This window comes from Nipponia nippon, unplaced genomic scaffold (genome assembly GCF_047370975.1).
Source record: "Nipponia nippon isolate SJK-2023a ecotype South Korea unplaced genomic scaffold, ASM4737097v1 scaffold_3, whole genome shotgun sequence".
In the NCBI taxonomy this organism is placed as follows: domain Eukaryota; kingdom Metazoa; phylum Chordata; class Aves; order Pelecaniformes; family Threskiornithidae; genus Nipponia; species Nipponia nippon.
The window spans coordinates 42,366,487-42,387,781 of NW_028262347.1; the positions used below are offsets into that span (position 1 = coordinate 42,366,487).

Here is a 21,295-nt window from a genome sequence, read left to right on the forward strand (position 1 = left end):
AACAAGCAGATCCCTGTAAAACCAGCTGAAGTTGCCCTTCTCAGAATCACCAATTCCAAGAACACTAATTAACAAAATCTTTCCAGCAAGAGAAATTCCAGCAGGAATGGGAAGTAAGAAAACCATAATAAGCCACATTAGAACTCTTGCTTAGAATAAGCATTGACAGAACCTGCCTTTCTCTGTAAACTAATACATCCAGACTTTCGCAGCCCCAAAAGAACCCCCCAAAATCCCTCATTTGAGGATTTAGAGCAGAAACTGCAATTCTAGTTACAAGTGAGGACAGGCCACAAACCACCAGGAGATAACACTGCACAAGCTATCAGAACACAAAAGCGCTATATCTAGAATAAACCAGTCCGCCACAGAGGGACCAAAGTCCCTCATTTCAGCATTAATTTCAACACTGCCCTTAAATTTCTATGAAACACAAACTCTGTCTCAGAGGAAGGTTCTGTTAATCACAGACTATAAATTCAAAACCAGGCAGACAAGCACAAAGAAAACTAACGTATTTTAATTGCATAGGCCTAAGAAATGCAGTTCAACATAGAGTTAATTTTGGTGACAGGTATATTGAAACCAAAGGCTTTCTCTCTATACATGTATATAATTAATAATACATTTTTTATTTCTTAACACAAAGAATTTTACGGAATTAACAAGATGTATTACATTGAAAAGCATATCTGGCTGAATATTTGAAGTAGTAAGGAATATTTTAATTCATGGTTTAATTTTTGTTGTGACAGAGGTCGGCTTTTTTTCTTTACACTTTTCTGTTTTATATATTCAGAGTAGATAGATAGGAAATGCTATATATCAGTTTGACAAAGGATATCATTGCTAAGTTTTAGTTTAAAAAATCACAGCAATAGAAAATACAGAAACCAGATATTTAAATATAAATTGTTTTGAAAACCACTGAGCAAAATATAGAAAAGGAGGAGGTGCATTACAAAATATACATGTGTTTATTGAAACCTTTGCGATTCAATGCTCAGCTTTGGATGCCTGATGAAAAACTGAGATCAGTCAAGACAGTCCACATAGTAGTTCAAAGGCTAATTGGCATGAACAACTCTGCACTTTCCGTACTGCAGACATCCTCAAAATTGGAAAAGGATGACCTGCTCTCTTTCAGGCTAAGTACCAGCATAAGAAACAAGAAATGAGAGAAAGAATGTTATAAGAATAAATATATTTTTATAAGAAGAAAACTCTGAAGAAGAGCTACCATTGATAGTTATACAGTCAAATTTAAAGCTTTTCACAATGCATCATAAAACTAAATTTTCTTGCATATATTCCTTCATGCATTTTAGCTTCTAATTCCTTCTTATTTTAAAATAGGCCACTTTATTCTAATATCAAGTAAATGACGCCTTTTGGTATGGGGAACCTTTACTATTTCCAATGAAAAGGAATGAACAGCATTTATATTAAAAAAGTGGTTAGCATAGCTCAACAGACATTCTAAGAAATTTGCCGTGTATTATTCTGAAAGCATCTAAAATTTTCAGTCCCTGAAATCAGTTTAAGACACTAATTATGAAGTAATGCACATCAAGACTAAATTGTCCCTTATTTAGCTCACTCCTTGTTTAGAAAATGTTTCTTTTTCATTTTTGTCATTTTACACTCTAAATTCCCCAAGGGTTCCTTAAGATATTAACAAAATCATCATCATCCATGATTCCAATACTTAATCCTTCATAGTAATCTTCGAACTCAGAATAGGACACTTCACTGGGGTTGCTGCAGGACTCTCCTAATGTTTCTAGAAATGACGATTTAATTTCTTCTTCTGTAGCTTTACCTGTGAAAGTATATTTTTCCATTAAAAGCATTTCCAAGAACACTGGATATATAGCATTTCAGGCAAGAAACTTTCAAATTTTAGCCTGCAAATATTTTTTTGTTGAACAAATTCAATATTCTGATATCAGAATGAAGTCATTGGCTCACTTAATACCAGCTGCAGAAATCATCCTACTTTAATAGCACGATAGCATCAAATATCAACAGAAGTATGAAGCCACAGTCAATTTCAATGAACTATGAGATGAGGAAGATTTTTTTCTTCAAATGACTGCAAAAACTGAATAATGTATTGTCGTGGTTTAACCCCAGCCAGCAACTAAGCACCACGCAGTCGCTCGCTCACTCCCCACCCCCGGTGGGATGTGGGAGAGAATCAGAAGAGTAAAAGTGAGAAAACTCGTGGGTTGAGATAAGAACAGTTTAATAATTGAAATAAAGTAAAATAGTAGTAGTGGTAGTAATAATAATAACAACAACAACAACAACAACAACAACAACAACAATAATAATAATAATAATAATAATAATAATAATAATAATAATAATAATAATAATAATAATAATAATATACAAAGCAAGTGAAGCACAATGCAATTGCTCACCACCCATTGACTGATGCCCAGTTTGTATTTGCAACTAGTTTCTGGATCTGGTATCTCTGCTAACAAGATGACTTCAGTAGTTACAGACTTTAATTTTTTTTTTTTTTCATGTGAATTACCTGCCAATACTAGAGGATGTTTCTTTGCACAGTAACATTTTCTGATATCTACCATAGGCACACTCCCGGTTTTGCTGAAATCTAGTTTCATATAAGCCTATAAAGGGGAAAAAAAAGATACAAGCATATAAGGAAAAAGAAAAAAAAAAAGTGGAAAGATGCAAAGATCGAATATACTTAACTACCTAGCCCATATTTTTAGATCTTGTGCAATGGATTATGTCAACTTACCTGTTTTATGTAAGGCACTAGATACCAGAAAATTATTCTAGATCATGAAACTACACATTATTTTATCTCCACAGCTTTCACATCAAATGTGGTCCGCTCACCAACTCAAAAAAAAATTGTCTTCTCTTCAAAATTTCTAGCTCATCCTTAGAATCAGAAGTTAAGCTGCTTCCCTTCTGCCCCCTCCAATTACAAAGATTCCTGCATCATTCTGACAGGCCTCAACACAGCCTCTTCAGCACTGCTAACAGCAGCTTCATTTTCATTTCAGTTTACTCAAACACATACGCTTGATACATAAGGCTAGGAGAGTCAGATGCTCAATGATTAAAAGTAGGAGAGTACGTGTGATTTTTCTTGATCTTGATGTCCAGTCGCTACTGTATTGTCTGGTTTGTAATCAATGTTTCATACAGCAAACAGCTCCACATTACATTACAGACATATAACAAATGGCATTTCAAGTATAGGAAGTCTCACAAATATAACAACTCTAATTGTAGCTCTCAAAGAAGGCAAGTATTATTGCCTCTACTTCAGACACTGAGGAAAAAAAATCTGCACACAGATACAGGGATCTGCCAAAATAAGGAAACAGACTTCTGGAAGAGATAGTTTCAGGGTGCCAGATGCTTTATGCGCTGGACTGAACTGTAAGAACAGCGCAAATATGCATAAACTCAAAATAATACAGAAATTAATTCTAGAGTTCAAAATTAACTAATTCAACAATGGAACAGCATACAGTCTTCTAATTTATGTTTATTTTAATAAACTGATCTGTAACTTTAAAAAGTCAATTACCAGATGCACAAGTCAAGAAAAACAACGAAAAAAGCCAACAACAACAAAAAAACCAACAACCAGAACATGATGAATAACCAACTTCAAAGACAGACTGCAAAATATCTACACCTAGAATATCTGCAACAAAACTTACTTTTCTTACAAATGCTTTCCGATATTCATTCATTTCTCCAAATATGGCACGAGTAAATTCTCCATAGTCGACCTTATCACTCTTGGTATCATTAAGAATAAGCCATAAAGATTCAAAGTCCTGCAATTTAAAAATATTTTTCCAAAGTTCTTCACTATGTCCTAGAATGAAACAATTGCTATAATAGGAAATTATAGTATTCTCACAAAAAAATCAACTTCCAAATCAAAACTGACTCAAAGATCCATCAAAATAATACAAGCCATTATTGGTCACTGATGACGATAATTCACATTACTTGCAGTTTTGATAGCTGTGGGCTGTTTTTAAAATGTAATACATAAAACCAAGAAAAAAGATAAGTAAATAACATCATATAAATTATTTTATAATCTAAATATAATTTAAACATTGAAATATAATAATAAATATGTAAATATAATTTAAATTTGAAAAAGAAAAAATGTATTGCAATCCCACTTGCTTCTTCATGACATAAAAAGATTGCACATTTTAAAATTTATTAATTTTTTTTTATTCTTAAGAATTTCACATAGGACTGAATGCAGAAATGCCAATATACCACAACAGAAAAAAACCTTTGACAAAATAGCTATTAAACTATAGATTTAAACAAAGAAAGGAAGCAATTCCACAAAGTAAAGTAAAATAATACCTATGATTACAGTTTCAGCTACACTTACCCCTTCAGGTACTTCCAAATGGAATACTTTTAGAGCTTCTTTAAAGTCTGCCTGAGAGAGAAAACCATTTCTGTTCTTGTCTAAGTGTCGGAAGTACTTTCCTAAGCCTGTTATAACCCGAACTCCTCTTTTACTTAGTGTCTCTCTGAGTATACCTGAGGATTTAGAGAAATAAAGGACACAATGTTTACCTGAAGTTGGCCACATGCTATGGAGCTGATATAAAAGTAAACCACAACTACTTATGATACTGCTGGTTAAAATGACACATACATGCATCCAGGCTCCCTTATCTTTGATGAGAGAATGTCAGTTCAAAATGAAACTATCAGTTACTTAACATTTGGGTAGAAATCATATAGAGCAGCAGCCAACATCTAACAAAACATTTAAAGAGATCACAGAAGGAAAGGAAGAACGGATATCGCCCTTTATGTACTCAGATTATAAAACTGCTTACTTCTGCTAGAATTAATCACATACCATGATGCAACATACAAAGCAATTTAGGAACACCACTTTGGTAATACAAACATTCCATTATGGGACACACAGTTGCTCCTTCATTGTATGAACATGTTAAATACATGTGCAAACAAGAACAAATATTTGTAATTCTGCAAAATTGTTCCAAAATTATATAGAGAGAACTATTTCTATGGTAAAAATGACAACCTTATCAAAATCTCTAGGTAGCAGGTTAAGTTTAGGGATGTCTGCATTTCTCAGCATGCTCTGTTAACAGAACTCATCTGCTACTATCATATTATATCTTCAGATTACCTGTATCTACAACTATAAAGCAAAATAGGAGGGACGGTGAAAGAAGAAACTTTTTTCCAGTAAAGTTCTAATTCAGACATATGTTAAAAGATGTCTTGAAGTATATACACGTGACCTTCTTCCAAGCCACACCAGCAAACCTTAGATGTAGTCAGAGAAATCAATTTGTGTGTATTACATGACAGAAAACATGGAATAACTAGAAGATTAAAAAATATCCCTAATTTATTATTCCAACAATTTTTATAAACATAAATGTCCAAGCAGATTTTAGTGACCAAAGAGTGCCTACTTAAAACAGGTTTAGCGAATGACAGTAAATAGCTGAGATTCTACGAGCTGGAAGCTGTTTAGTTCAACCATTTTTGCTGACCACAAGTTACAAAGATAATACACAGCACTGCATAAGCATCTTTCCATAATTTTAAATGCAAAGCTATGCCTTTGTCCTAAAGTCTGTAGGTAGGAACCTGGTAAAATTTAATTACATATTCCAGAATAGACTACTCAATTATACTCACGTATTTTAATAAGCATAATATTAAAGACTATCAAAAACCAACTTAATGTATAGAAGTAATGGCCCAAAGAAGGATCTAGCACAAAATTAACTGAAGACATGAGATTGTGTTTGTACATTTTGGCAGTAAATGTTTAAATTGAATGCCAGTTTAACACAGGATCAGCGTTATGCTTCAGCATTTCTTCAGAGATTATGTTAACACAGAGATTAACATTTTATTGATTGCATTCACAATTATTCTGTACTGTCTTCACGATCTTTAGCCAGACTGTTTTTTTAAAGAAAGAGAGAGGAGAAAGTATTCTTATGATTTGATTTATTCTGGTATCAGATTCTAATAATATTCTGATAAATATCTAACTTCTGTTTAATTTCCTTTATATTATTATTGTTCTTTGCGTTGAGCTGTAAAGATAGAGATACAGAAACTAAAATTAAATGGATTCTTGTAGACACAAACCTTGAATCTTCTTGAAAACTTTGCTGTCATCAACCGCTTGCTTGGAATGCTCTTGCTTGAATTCCGTAGAAGCAGCTCTAAAATAATCAAAATTAATCTTGATTGGTGAAATTACATGTAATATTACTGAATTCAAAACAGCTGTAGAAAAAAACACATTGAACTTTATATTTAATTCTCATACTACCCTTATAAGCATAGTATCCAATTGCCTGAGTTTGAGATGGCACACACAAAAGTCTTCGCTGAACAGCTGCAGATATGCAGAAATTCCTTTCTGACAATATTCCATTAGCAGCTCCTCTACTAATTCATTAATCATGGATAATTCCTCCTGTGCATAAAATCTCCAGAAATTTATTTCAAGACAGTCCTAATCTTCAGCTTAGACCACTAGAAGGGTTTGTTTAAGCAACTACATTTAGTTACCAATAAGAAAATAACATGGAGCAGCTACAAACCCCTCTTTAGAAGAGAAATAGTAAGGGTGTAGACCAAAATCTGGATCATGATGTCTTAGCTATGATCTAGGAATTACGGTTAAATTTTGTGTTTTCTCTGGCAAGTGACTCCCTTCTGTGAAGAGCTTCCCGGAAACCCCCATCAGAAGTGATTATAGAAGTTGATAAAAGAAAAAATACTGTGGAAGAACCTACTGGAAGGAAAAAAAAGTCCAATAATTATTTTAATCAGAATAGGAAGGCAAATGCAAAAGCACTACTGTCAACTTTGAGCTGCTTGCCTACCAGTGCTTTGCCATGGGGTATTCCTCCTTCTGCTTTCTGAGGCAATAGACAGCAGAGGATTAAGTCTCTGAAGACTTTTCATCTCCACTTTGGGTACCTCCCATTATGAAGTCCCTAAAAGCTTGTCTGTAACAAACCAGCTAAACTGGAAAGTCAACAACCACCTACAGAGGACAGAGTATTATCTCTAAAACACACATAAAACACAAAAGATTCATGGCTTGTGACAGCAGGGCATAGCTGCTCCTGAAAACCTGCAACAGACCTTTTGGACTGTACGTGAGCAGGATTCTCTGTGAGTAGAGTAATGGGGGTAAGAGGACTCAATTAAAGAGTTTTGCACCAGAGAATAGAGAGTTCAATAACATCCCCATTCAGAAGAAAAAGACAGACTTCACAATCTGAAATTTAGTCACTAATGGAAAGAACACAGAGAGAGAGTGTAAAAAAGAAACAATCTGTTCCACCACAGGTAGCAGAAAATCCAAAATTATAACCTAGTGAGCAGGTCGTCGTTCTGGCGCCTTCAGAGATAACATTGGATCAACTCCAAATTTCACAGGTATAAGATTAGCAACAAATGAAAGAAAAAGCTGTTTACCAGAATGACAGGCTTCTGAGTTGTAAAATGTCTTACATAAACTATGTGAAATTAAACTACATTGTTTTTTATTTCATGGAAACCTTGCAGAGAGGGAACAATTAGCACTAAGCATCCTAAAGCTATACATTTCTTTAATGAATTACATTTGAATTTACTGTTTTATGTACTGTTAGCTCACTATGGCTCCTTTGCAAAGCTTTCAGCGTAAAGGGACCTTAAAGTGAATATTACCGTAACTGAGAACAAGCTTCATGTGTCTAAACATTTGCAGAAAGAAATATAATAGCCAGTTAAGTTGTTCTAACAAAAGTAGTCTTTAGATAGCGAATGTATTTAATTGAGATTCTGTTATTGCTGTTCCTAGTCAAGAAGGGATTGAAGCATCTGATATTTGAGGAGAGGCCAGGAGAGCTTGGACTGTTTAGCCTGGAGAAGAGAAGGCTAGAGGGATCTTAGCAGTGTGTACAAATACCCGACAGAAGGGAGTAAAGAAGATCGACCCAGGCTCTGCTGGGTGCAGCCCACTGACAGGACTAGAGGCAATGGGCACAAACTGAAACACAGGAGGTTCCCTCTGAACATCAGGAAACACTTTTGTACTGTGAGGGTGATTGAACACTGGAACAGCTTGCCCACAGAGGCTGCAGAGTCTCCATCCTTGGAGATACTAAAAAACCCAACTGGAGGCAGCCCTGAGCAACCTGCTTTAGTAAACCCTGCTCTAAGCAAGGGGGATGGACTAGAGACCCTCTTGAGGTCCCTTTCTATGATTCCATGATTTTATGAAAATTTGTACCTTGTAACATCTGCTATCAGCTAACGCTCCTCACCAAAATTTGAGTAACTGAACTTTGACTGTATTTCCAAGTACCTCCATGTTCAGGCAACACAGCAGTGCAATAAATTTTATACCAAGATTTTACTATTGCTAAGAACCAGTATACTCACAATAAAAGCCAGAAACCCCAGAGAAAGATGCTTCATTCCCTAGACACTTCTGTATAGATATTGAGATGAGAATATTACCTTCAAAATTAACGCATACTCAGAGGTTAAGCATTCACCTAACCATTTGAAAACATTCTAAGAAATTCCCATGTTTCAGACTATGGAAGAAAATAATTTACTAAAACCTATTTTGAAAGAATAGGTGCAGAAATCCTGTCCCAGTTCCTGAAGTCTTTGACATGTGGCAATACCTGGAAGAAGGAAGAATGAAGGGATAGGAAGAAATAAAAAGAAAATGAAAGAGAAAAAAACAGAGAGAGAAACCTCTAATTCTTCCCCTGACTGTGTTCAAACACTTGCATTATCAAGACTGATACAAGCTTTTAACATAAGCTTCACAAAAGATTCAATAATAATGTCGATTACAAAAAAAGGCATTTTTCCCCAAATGTAGTATTTTAGTTCATCACATAAGAAAAGTTTCAGTATATGATTTGTATATAAAACCATCTGAATTCAAACAGAGCAAATAAGACAGTTTTATAATTTAATTAATTCTTATTTTAAAATTATTCCTTATCATTCTAGAAAGTTACTGAATTACAGAACATCCACTAACATCTATTACTAATTTCTCCTAATAACAGCCTAAATACAGAATTCTTTTTAGCATAAGAAATAAGGTGTTAGCAGCTCTTATTAAAAAAATCTTTTTTGCTTAAAGAAGGAAAGGTAATTTGAAAAACAGCTGCACTTACTTTAGAAAATCCATAGCTGCTTCATCAATACTTATCACACGAAGAGTAAGAACTGAGCTCTGCTTAACACTTTCTGGAAGGTTATGATCAACAGTTCGGAAAGTTAGGTTAGCTCCCTGTTGGTAAAGCATATGACAATTTACAAATAGGTCATATATTTCGTAAAATACATTCTGCAAGACTTTCAAGAAGTATGATTGTTAAAAGCCTTGGTATGAAATGATGAAAAAGTGTAGCTAAGGTCAGTTAACCTTCTTAACTGAGCCTTTCTAGTGCTAAATAAAAACAGCTGCAGGCTCCAAGATGACATATTATCCTCTACATAGAGGTTTGTCTAGTAAGAGGGTCTGCTGTTGCCTAATCTACAGCTGAGAAACATGAGATTATAGATTGTTGTTCCCTTGGCCAGGCTCTACTTCTCAATTTTTCTTCTCCCTTCATCCTTATGGGATCCAAAACTCACTGGACGACAGAAGAGAGTCACAGGAGGTGCCACATTGATTCCATGAGAGCAAAGTTCTCTCAGACTAGAAGAAACCCTCCACAGTTATTTTCAGTAATCTAAAATCATACTTGAGATAAACAAACAACTAAAAAGTAGCCTTCCCAAAGTTCAAATAATTCCTGCAATGTTTAACTACAACGTTATTTTTTTAAATTGCTAGATTCCACTAATAAATATTGAATAAAAACATGTTATTAGTAGCCTAGAGTTCTATTACCCAGTATAATCTTTTCCCCTTCCCTCCAAGTTTGGGACTGAGGACACACCTCATGTATTCTGCAAAGTTAAAGATGCTTTTTGGTTTAGGAGAAGAGGGAAGGGGAGAGAAAGGAAAGCAGCAAATTAAAAGCAAGGAATGCTGAGAAGAATAAAAAAAAAGCAGTAGCTCTAACTGTAATATCCATGCAGGCTTCAGTTATAAAGCCTCCAAAACACATACATTAGGAAGGAGACAGAGACACTGCTATTATGCAAGTATTTCAACCATTTGGACTTTGTGAGAGATTTGTATGTCTTAATGTCAGCCCAGAAACCCAGTTTGCAGATACAGAGATTCACAGATATGACCTCATTCCAAAGAGCTATCAAACTTGGTAGCAGTATATTTTCTGGATGGCTTTAAGACACATTTTTATTCAGAACACATTTCTATCTGCAGGTTGCAAAGATACACATGAAAAAAAAAAAATCTCTAAAAAATAGCTTCAACCTCCATACCATAAAGAAAGCAATCTATTTCATCTTGGAAACTCTTATATTGTAGCCACATGTAAACAGTTAGGATTAGGCAGGTGATTAGACAAAACACTCTAAAAACCAGTGTTGTCTTCTTTTAATACTTCATTCAAACACGGGTTTTGCTCTAAACTCAAGATTTGCAGGAGGACGTGAAGAACTCAGTGAAAACACTCTGTTCTTGAAAAATTGCTCAAGTATTTGTAAACCAGGAACACTTAACCCAGTACAGAAGTACAGAAGATGCAATATGGTTTGTAGTCAGTCATCAGATTAGCTGGTAGATGAAGTTTACCATTGTTTCAAAAGCTCTCTCTAAACAGTTGGTAGTAAACACTTTCAAACTTTAGGTTAAAACCAATTAACCTGCAATTTCCTCATGTTTAAAAAAAATATTTAATCATTGTGTCGTGTCAAAAATGCCAGCAGACCATGAAAAGACTATTAATAAGTACTTTGGTATACTTCATCTTCAGCACTCTCCTTCCCGAGTTGTTCATTTTGCCTACAAAAAGATCCACACTGTCTGCAGTCTTGTGCCCTCTAGTGGGAAAACTACAAACTACAGCTTAATCTGAAGACAAAAATGGAATCTAAAATGTGGGACAGCAAAATAATCCAGACTACTGAAAATCCTTAATTCGAAAACGTTACTGAAGGGAAAGACTTTTGGTCTTCCCTGAAAGCTAGATCACAATTTTCAGCTCGAATATCTAAATATTACTTCCAAATCACCAACAAAATTGACATACGTTCAACAGAAGAATACTTACAATATAGAAGTCACTAAGGTCATAAGCTTTTCCCTTCTTTTGTCCACGTTGATGTTGATAAACTCCCTTCTGAATGAAAGGCAAGGCATTTGTTCTGTGAAATAATTAAAAACTGATATTAAAACAATTAAATTTATTTAAGTTTCTTAGATACAGCAGAAGATATTTTCTAAAACCTTTTTAAAAAGTAATTTATCCTACCTATTTTTTCCAAACTGTCGAAATTCATACACAGTAAGGGATCTGTCACATGCAAAAAAAAATCCAATCAACTCTCGACAAGCATCACGACCATTTCTAGAAGGAAAATTGAAAAGCACCTTCATGTTTTTGCATCCTTATAAATCCAGTTCAACCCAAACATAAACAACATTTCTATTTTGGAATATGCATTTTATTTTTAATGTTGCATATTGTACAATCTTTTTCTTTGAAATAGGTATTTGACTATTTTCTCTAAACCACCATGGAATTCAACTTCTGGATTTGGACACATATTTTAATGCAATATTCAATTCTCCACAACGTTAAAAACACCTTTCAAGGCTTCATGTTTTAGTATACCAATGTAATTTTCATTCATTAACTAAAGGATTACTTACACCAGGACTACTGCATTCATTATGCTATGTGGAGCTGTGGTATATGAAGCTATGTGGCTGAATCCTCAGCTATGTCTCACAATTATACAGCTCACTGCTTCAGAAAAGCATCACTTTCAGAGCTGAAGAATACGTTTATGTCACTGCTACTCAATTCAGAAGAGTTTCAAAGATGCCCTAAAACTGCAAGTTTAATACGCAAGGAGCTACAAACAAGACACAAAGCCATCCTTTCAACAGTGGTTGCCGCATACTAAGGCAAGTCTAAAATAAATTTTAATCAACTGAGGTGCAACAGCTAAGAGCACTATTTTACACAGCCCCTGTGCTAACTGTCCTGCACAGAACTACAGGTATGATGGTAATGTAATGTTACTTATGCATCTTAACACTGTACAATGGGACTGTAAAGCCACTATCCATCAGCCATGGCAAAATTTGTATTATACATGTAAATATATATATATCCACACAGCACATACTTTTTTTCTAAACATAGGGAACAGAAAGGTTCAGTGCAATTAATTATTTCAAGAAGGTAAAGGTCATCATTCATAAATTCATAGAATTGAAAAACTTCACAAAATTTGTGATTACCTCGATATAATCCTACTATCAAAGCGTAGCTTGTTAGAGAGCATGTTTTCAGTTAATCCTGATTTGGTCCTTATTCTGTGAAAATAATGCAGCATGTTCATGGTACCTATTTGCTCACAGAGAAATGTTACATAAAAACCAACTGTTTCAAAACAGCAAAAAATGTGAAATATGGTATCCTTGGCAACTGGCTGAGGAGATGATCCCTTGTAGTTGAATTAGAAAGAAACTCAGACTTGTAATGTGGAAGGTGTTCTGTAATTATGTAATATGACAGTACATTCACAGAAGGCACAGATATGAATGGGATATTTTGTTTACATACACTTATATCAAGAATTAAACCTCTACCACTCACCATACATCCACCAATCAATGTTCTTTCTTGCAAAAATACCCAGGTTGGGGCTTCTTTACCCACCTAGATATTTTATACTGGCCATATTACTAGTTCCAGAAATGGAGATTTGTCCATGTGATGGGTGTAAGAGATTGAGATTGTTTTTGTTGCCTTTTTTTTTTTTTTAAGAATACAAAGATGACATTTGTTGAGAAAGACTTTAAAGCAGGATGTTAAAATGTGTAAAAGCAGAGATGTTTGCCTGCATGTTAAGAAAGATTAACAGACAAAACTCGGACCTGCAAATTCATTTAATTTTACAGATCACAATGTCTTCTCAGGTTTTTTTAAGCCCTTGGAGTTCCTATTTCAATGCTCACAGGCCAGGAATGACACTTAAATGCCAATATGGTTAATTATTGCAGCAGAAATCAAAACATGAAAGAAAAGTATGATTATATTGTGAAGATCTACATTAGCATTTACAGATGCATATTTATGCAATTTTATACACCACAGGATAGGAATCTCTAAAAGGATATGACAAGATTGCAAGCATTCAACAGCTCAGAAAAGGCTGGCAAAACCCTGTGATGAACAGTATCAATATAAGCTTAAGAATGTTCTCCCAGGTTTTATAAATTCTATGAATCATTATACACAGAGAATCCACATAAAAAGGTCCCACTAGGCAATTGTAAGCATGGGGAGGCTACAAAAATGGCTTCACATGAAGCTGGTGGATCCAAGCCAGAAATAAAACATCTGGAAAGGCAAACAAACATTGCAGATCCCAAAATAATAAAAAATACAGCAGAAAATGTATTTCTAAAAAAATATGACCGCTAGAGAAAACTTACTTCGTTTCATGCAATGTTCTTTTTCTAAAACGCATTGGTGCTGTCCCAAGCCCCAGAGGTCCATGAGCATCCTTGTAAACATCCGCACATGTGGATTGCTCTGGGTCACTTATAACAGCTCTGACCAGAAAAAGCAGTGAGAAGCCCTGTGACTGTTAGTAAGTTTGAATTTCAGATTTTACATATTCTTACTCAGGAAAGAAAACACCCAAGAATAACATAGCAATAAAATCTTGTAGTTACCCATTAAGCTTGCATAAATTTGTGGGCTTATTTTTTTGTTTGTTTTTAAAAATTCTGAAGTGGATTACTCAAAATCGAATATATGCAATAGTATTCTGGCAGTGCATTACTATGTAGTAACTTTACACTTATATATGTTTTATTTAAAGTATATTTTATATTTGTATGTATATATGTATATATGTGTCTATAAATACACACACATATATTTTATATATGTATATATAAAATAAATCTTAGGATTACAAAGGGGTTTTTTTCCTCATTTCCACTATTTCTGTAAATATTCCATCAGTGATATTCTTTATCCAGGGCTCCCTCCAAAATCAGTGACAGCAGTTACTAGCACTGGTCAGTGACATCATCCAACAAAAACATTGGCACTTCCTCTCCCAAAGCACTGACTACACAGCCCACAGGATCTCAAAGTCCCATCAAGCAGACAAGAAATAGATGAACTGGTTTCTGAACACTTTGATATTCTCTGTATCAGTTTAACAAGTAAACAAAAGAAGAGACCCTTTAAAAATATACTAGATTCTTTTTATGTTATTGAAATGGTTCATAATCAGAAGGAAAAAATAATTTTGCAGGGCTAATATAGTTTTATAAACTTGCTCTCTGATCTATGCAGATCCATCTTTGCACACATCAGTTACACTGGTTTAACTGCAAGATTGGCTCTACTTGGGGGGGGGGGGGGGGGCGGGAATCAAAACACCTTTGTGTTTCCTTTAATAGATTTTTTTTCATGCAACAGTTTTGAACTAATCTTCCCCGATTAACATCCTGCTCTCTGATACCAATTTGTTTGGCAGTACTGGCACAGTTATATTTGGAACATAAACAGAGAGATTTTTTAAATTAAAAGTTCATCCTAATGCAGCTGCAGCATTACTGAATATTGTTTTGACACTGTCAACAGAAGGGTTCAGAGCAGGAGAAGGAATACATGGAAAAAATAAGGCAAAGCAACTGAAGGAAGTTAAGCACAGAGTGAACATCTATGACCTGAGATGCACAAACCTGTATGTTTAATCCAACATCAGTAGGATTGAAATACTTCAGCACAATCAGCGCATTTTTAAGATTATCTCTGTAATCATGTGCTTTACCTACATCTTTGTCGAGATATGACATGGGACAACCATTTCATTGAAAACTGAGGATTTCTGCACTGAACACTTCCGTATTTTTAATCCTGCTACAATGACACTTGGAATTTAACATTGTGTTTCAGTACAGTCTTGTTTCCTTCATGTAACTTTCTTGATAACTCAGCTTTTAAATAGTGCAAAGCATTAATGCACTTTTAAACAATATAGGTGATTTAAACTGCAGCTGTAAGGGAAACCAAGAAAAAATAAAATGGTGAAGCACAGCATTTCAATCTCAAAGTCTTAAGATCTGATGGGCTATAATATCAGTACAGATGACTATAGAGACTGTAAAGTAAGCACAGAATGCAACATACTGTAGAGCTACCCACAGATAATTTTTAGCAAGCGTAAGGTAACATGAAACTATATTGAACTAGCTTGCAGCATCCTATATTGTCATAACCAGTCAACTTGGATAAAGCCCTGAATTATTAAAGTATGCTTAAAAATGAGAACAAATTTATGGGAATAATAATAAGGAAAGGTGTTTTTACTATACTCATCTTTACCTGTAAGTTACTTTTTTTTCCTCTGAACATATAAAGGGATCTTTCTACATAGAAGCAAGGCTTTCTCAGAGCTAAAGGGATAGCAATGAAGTTAGGAGAGCCTTCCTGTACAACCTTGATCAACTTGATTCGTCATTGTGCCTTTTTTTCCTACCTGTCCAACATTGGTATAATACTCCTTTACTTCAGAGGGATGTTGTGTCAATATTAATAAAGGAATATTAATAAAACTAAGATTCTTAGAACAGAAAATAAATACTAAGGAAGTGTAATTTGTCACAGCGGGCACCCATATATTTTGCTGAGGTGCAAGAGGGTTATTTCTGAGAACTAATGCTATTGTAAAGCTCTTAAATTAGGTTCAAGTATAAAACTAAAAATTATTCTCAGAAAAAAATTACCTTACCCATAGCACTTTAAACTGATCTTTTAATTTGAATTAAAAAGACTTCTCATTTAAAGAATTTTTGCAAATAACACTACATAAGACTTAGAATGAGATGATCAAAACACCTCCTAGGCAAGAAAAGCCACACACTCACAGATCTAAATTCTTCTGTAGGGAAAACTGACATTTTACATTATAAATTCACTTACCTAGATAATTGATCCACCATCACTTGTTCTACTACAGCCTGTTTTCTCCTCTCAGCAGCAACATCCTCCTGCAATGAAAAACTGACTGAGAGAAAATGAAATATATAACACCAGACACTTCAAATAATAAATTACCCTTTAAGATAGCATTCAGAGGTCACAATCTTACCAATGTCAGAATTAATCTTTTTTATTCCATCTTTTTGAATAGTTTTATTTGCATATCAGAGACAAATAATATTCTCTGCTACACACTCAAATTGTCTATGCGTATTAGTTGTCAATAAATATGAGAATTCTAGTATTTCTGTTGACAGACAGCATCTCTATCTCTGTATTGTTTCCAATAAATTCTATAAGTACAGTAGAGCTTGAGGAAACTCACACTATTCCAGGTTTCATGGTTGAGACAGATTCCAATTCAGAGAATGAAACTTTACCTCCAGCAATATTTAGTCAAAAAAAATTATTTTAAGACTTAGTCTCACCACACAATTTTTATTTGCTGCATGCCACAATTTTCTGCTGAGACACGCCAATCTGAAAAACCTTTCAGGAAAGATCATCCTAAGGCCAAAGGGGATTTAACATGATCTTATTATTATTTTTATTAGAGTAACACTGAACCATAAACTTGTGCCATTCATTGTAAAGTGCTCAGGCGCTGATCATCATTTGTTTCACAGAAAGAGAAACCAAAGCACAAGAGGATGCCCCAGGACAGCATGGAGGCCACCGGCAACAACCAGGCCCCAGCATCTCTCTTCAGAAATCTGGAAGATAAAACGAACTTTTTCACTGCACTTAAATTCACCTTTTTTCCCAAAAACTTATTTTTATATATGAGAAAACAGAGATTATTGTTACTGAGAGGGTTTATGCAACCTTTTTGACAATTCTGTAGGTATTCTGAAACTGAAGAATTAAGATATTTTTCTTATTGGTTATTTTTTCCACAGAATTCTGGTGTGCAAACCATATTCTAGATAGATCAAGCCTTTCCATGGCTGAAGAAGAACCAAAAGGTGGTCCCCAGACACCAGGTAACTGGAAGGGATAATCCTTAATTCCACAGAGATTTTATGGGTATAATTCACAACCTTCAAGTAAATACTGATTGGCACTAGCAAAACAAACAAACAAACAAACAAACAAAAACCCCCACCAGCTCTGGGGTCCTCAGCACAGGAAGGGCATGGACCTGTTGGAGAGGGTCCAGAGGAGGGCCACAAAAATGATCAGAAGGATGGAACACCTCTCCTATGAGGAAGGCCTGAAAGAGCTGGGGTTGTTCAGCCTGGAGAAGAGAAGGCTGCGGGGAGACCTTATTGCAGCCTTTCAGTACTTCAAGGGGGCTTATAAGAAAGGTGGGGACAGATTTTTTGTAGGGCCAATAGCAATAGGATAAGGGGTAATGGTTTTAAACTAAAAGAGGGTAGATTCAGACTAGATTTAAGGAAAAAATGTTTTACAATGAGGGTGGTGAAACACTGGAACGGGTTGCCCAGAGAGGTGGTAGATGCCCCATCCTTGGAAACATTGAAGGACAGGCTGGATGGGGCTCTGAGCAACCTGATCTAGTTGAAGATGTCCCTGCTAATTGCAGGGGGGATGGACCAGATGGCCTTTAAAGGGCCCTTCCATCCCAAAGCATTCTGTGATTCAAACCAAAAAAACTAAAAAAAACCAAATAAACAATGTAACATCAAACCAGCTGGTGTTTATGCTGAACTGATTTTAAGCCTTAAAAGATTTCTGAATTATAGGAGGTAGGGGGCTTTTTAGTTTGCTTTCATACTTCATTTTTGCACCTATCAGAACTACAGGTGCTTTATTCCAAGTTACTTAATCTTTCCCCATTAACTGTCGCAACAGATGTAGTAAAAAGCATTATGTAAAGGAGGACACAGTGATAATACACAGCAGTGTTTGTTAAAACACAACATATTCCATGGACCCCATCTTATAGAGCCAAATCAGCTAGCATGCTGAAAACAACCTGATTTTAAAAAAAAGAAACCTTACACCTTGAATTTCAAAGAAAACCAACCTTCCTCCAAAAAAACCTTATTTTATTATATATAGCATCTATTGGCAATCACACGTGTACTATAATCTGTCTTGAATAAGGGAACTTTCATCCCAAACTACAGAAAAATTAAGAGAAATTCTACTTTAACATTAGAGTTTCTGGTAATGATTACAGTAAGAGGAAATTTTAACATTGTGTATTCTTAAGCAAATTTTTTAAACTCCTTAAAATCCAGTGCTTACAATTAAGGCAACGTATACCCAATGGAGTTAATATACATGCAGTTACTACTTCCAATTTTTTTCCATTATTCCTATCACTATCAGAAGCTTGAACCTGAGAGAACCTAAGAGATACTCCTAGAAAGAGGCAGCCAGTCTGTGCAACCATGAGTGCTAATCAATAACAAAAGTGCTTCTAAAGGTCCCCGTGCCACCTTGCTCAGATGTCTGCTGGCGTCCTTTTAAAGCATACCAGCTGCAGTGTACCAGTTGTTTTGTGGTCCTGCACTGCTCCCTTTCTCAGTGTTTTCAGCTTATTTGATTCAGCATTAAGTAGTTACTCTAATCATTCTTCAAAACTTTTTTCCATTATCTTCACTCTATAGTATAGATTTTTAAATTTATTCTAAAAATAACAAACACGAAGTCCTTCAAGTTGTTCACAAAAGTACTTTCTGAAAAGATTTTTTTATCATGAAAATGAATAGTGACCTCAGTGCAACATCCACATTCACTTTGACGAGACTAGAAATCAAGCAAATGTTCGCAATGATGCAAAATTCAGTGCATAGTGATGAGCAAACAAAATAAATTAAAATTATTATTTACTCTTACAATCTCATAAAATTTCTCATGGCTTAGTATTGCATGAGAAAGTTAGAATGCTAACTCTGTTCAACAATACCTTCAAAAACCAGTTCTGAAAGCCATCACTCTGCATATGCAAATACTGAATCATGCAATATCAAATCTCAAGGTTTTTCATCATTGTAACTAATCCTAAATTCAAGGCTTATCCTTAGATGGGCAAGACTCCTATTGTTCAGTTCTAAAAAGAGTAAAAATTATGTCTATGTAAGAAACTAAAGAAACATATTGGGTATGTCTGTATAAGAAAAGTTTTAATTCCTCTCTACGCATGCTAGTGAGGCCATGCTTGTTTTCAGTTTTCAGGGCTCCCTCCTTCCCAAGATCAATAGGGATGAGAGGAATCTGGAAAGGACCTAACAGGATCAGAGCCAAAGCAACTGAAAGGAGAGGCTAAGGGACCTTGGGTTTGTTTAGTTTGCAGAAGCAGCATCTATGAAGCATTCTGTAAACATCCTACAACCAAAGGGAAGTTACAAAGAAGACAGAACCAAACTTCTTTTGACAGTGGCCAACTGTGTAACAGGAGGCCAAGGTTACAAACTGAGCCTTGGGAGGCTTGGTATGGATAACAGGAAGAACTTTTTCACAAGGAGAGTAGCATATCACAGGAAGACATTGCCTAGAGATGCTGTAGAAGCTCCATCCTTGGAGCTTGAAGACTCAGCCAAAGCTGTGGCTGACCTGATCTAATACCCGCAGCAGAGCCCACACAGCTTACAAAGCCTGTTCTCATCACATACTCCGTTCCAGGAGTTAATGAGGGAAAACAGCCTGTTTACTCTAGAAACAAGTCAGACTAAGAGTTGAGGGAATCATGGAATCCATGGATAATGGAATACAGGCTCAAGTACAAGCTACTGACCAGAGGAAATATAACACTGAACTCAGGTTCACACAAGTCACTCAGTTAATTTTAGTTGTATGTATATATTTGTGCTTATCATTCATAATTTGCATTCTCATTTATATACATTACTACATAAAATACAAGCACTGCCGATAATATTAAACTGCTCACTGCATTGCTCAGGTCAGCTCTCCTTGAAACAAATGTTTGAACTCCCATGACCCCCAAGGGTGCAATTACATACTAGGACCAAATCATCAAAGGCTTAACTTCTGTTGAATATCTGGGAAGCCATTCTACGAGTCTAGACAGTTAACAGCATAATATCAGCCAAAATACTTACAGCTTCTGATTTCCTCATACTGTGCTGCATATTATAGGGCTTGCTTGTGTAGCATTGTTGCAGGAGAGCTTTCTCATCAAGAGCTGTAAGATCATTATGTCCATCTTCAAGCTGTGTACCCTATACAAAAATACATTATTTTCATAAATCAAATTTAATTAATTGTAAGAAAAACAAACAAACAAAACCCCACACAGCACATTTTCCTCAACAATTTATTTTAAAGTATTTTTCTTTATTTATTTTTAGTGTCTACGTCTTCCACTTCATGCTAATTAGAAAAAGTAATAAATTTTTTTAAGCCTAGCTTTCTACAGAAACTTAACTTACAAATCTTGCTCTTTAGCCTTTCCTTATAGCTTTTGAATACTTACCAGATTTCAACGATATTGAAATAATAAAAAAAAAAAATCTCAAAAATAATGTGTTCCCACAAGCTTTGTGAAATATCAGCAGCAAGTCAGATAAGGCAGACTGTTAGTACCTCTCTGAAGAAGACAAGACCTCATTCTTTCCCTGTTCTGCTCAAGAACAGCCAAAAGAAAGCGGCAGATTTGCCATTATGCACATAGCTCAAAGTTCACTGTTGCAGAGATGCTGCTTTTTGACCAAAGAAGTTAAATACAGTCTAGACAGAGAAAAGCCAAAGCATACTGCTGAACTGGGTCTAAAAGACTTGTAAATCAGTCCGAGGGTACTACAGAAATATCTCCTACATGGAGGATATAAAGAAAACTGACAAAGGAGACTCTGTTTACAGAAGTCAGGAACGAGGGAACATAGGAAAGAAATCAAAAGAGTAGGTTTTGTTAGCTATGCTCCTCTAGGAGGAGCTTGTTTTCAGAGAAGAAAAGTTACTACAAGTTCCACTAATCAGATAAAACAAATAAGTATCTTGAAACCTAAAGAAGTTTTGACTTATTAATTTAATCAGGTAGTGATAATATCTAACACAGAAAATTGTTCTGCTAGACTCTGTATTAAAATCTGTCATAAGAACTGACACACATAGCTTCTAGTGCTTAGCAAGTATCT

The 21,295-nt window shown here is 35.2% G+C and overlaps 1 protein-coding gene across 9 annotated transcripts in view; it reads right to left on the minus strand.

The window, feature by feature from the left end:
- Nucleotides 1–618: 618 nt before the first annotated feature.
- CAPS2 (calcyphosine 2) overlaps nucleotides 619–21,295 on the minus strand; it is a 30,629-nt gene continuing 9,952 nt past the window's right edge. For 7 of the 9 annotated variants that reach the window (XM_087765311.1, XM_087765312.1, XM_087765310.1 and 4 more), the window contains 12 exons: nucleotides 20,261–20,380; nucleotides 16,167–16,234; nucleotides 13,658–13,777; nucleotides 12,458–12,532; nucleotides 11,460–11,555; nucleotides 11,259–11,352; nucleotides 9,246–9,361; nucleotides 6,190–6,266; nucleotides 4,424–4,578; nucleotides 3,720–3,839; nucleotides 2,549–2,645; nucleotides 619–1,822 (listed from right to left, as the gene is read on the minus strand). In XM_087765311.1, coding sequence (XP_087621437.1) covers nucleotides 1,647–1,822; nucleotides 2,549–2,645; nucleotides 3,720–3,839; nucleotides 4,424–4,578; nucleotides 6,190–6,266; nucleotides 9,246–9,361; nucleotides 11,259–11,352; nucleotides 11,460–11,555; nucleotides 12,458–12,532; nucleotides 13,658–13,777; nucleotides 16,167–16,234; nucleotides 20,261–20,380 — 1,314 coding nt within the window. In that variant the 3' untranslated portion in view covers nucleotides 619–1,646. The remainder of the gene's footprint in view (nucleotides 1,823–2,548; nucleotides 2,646–3,719; nucleotides 3,840–4,423; nucleotides 4,579–6,189; nucleotides 6,267–9,245; nucleotides 9,362–11,258; nucleotides 11,353–11,459; nucleotides 11,556–12,457; nucleotides 12,533–13,657; nucleotides 13,778–16,166; nucleotides 16,235–20,260; nucleotides 20,381–21,295) is intronic. The other 2 variants (XM_087765317.1, XM_087765316.1) reach the window with 2 other exon arrangements.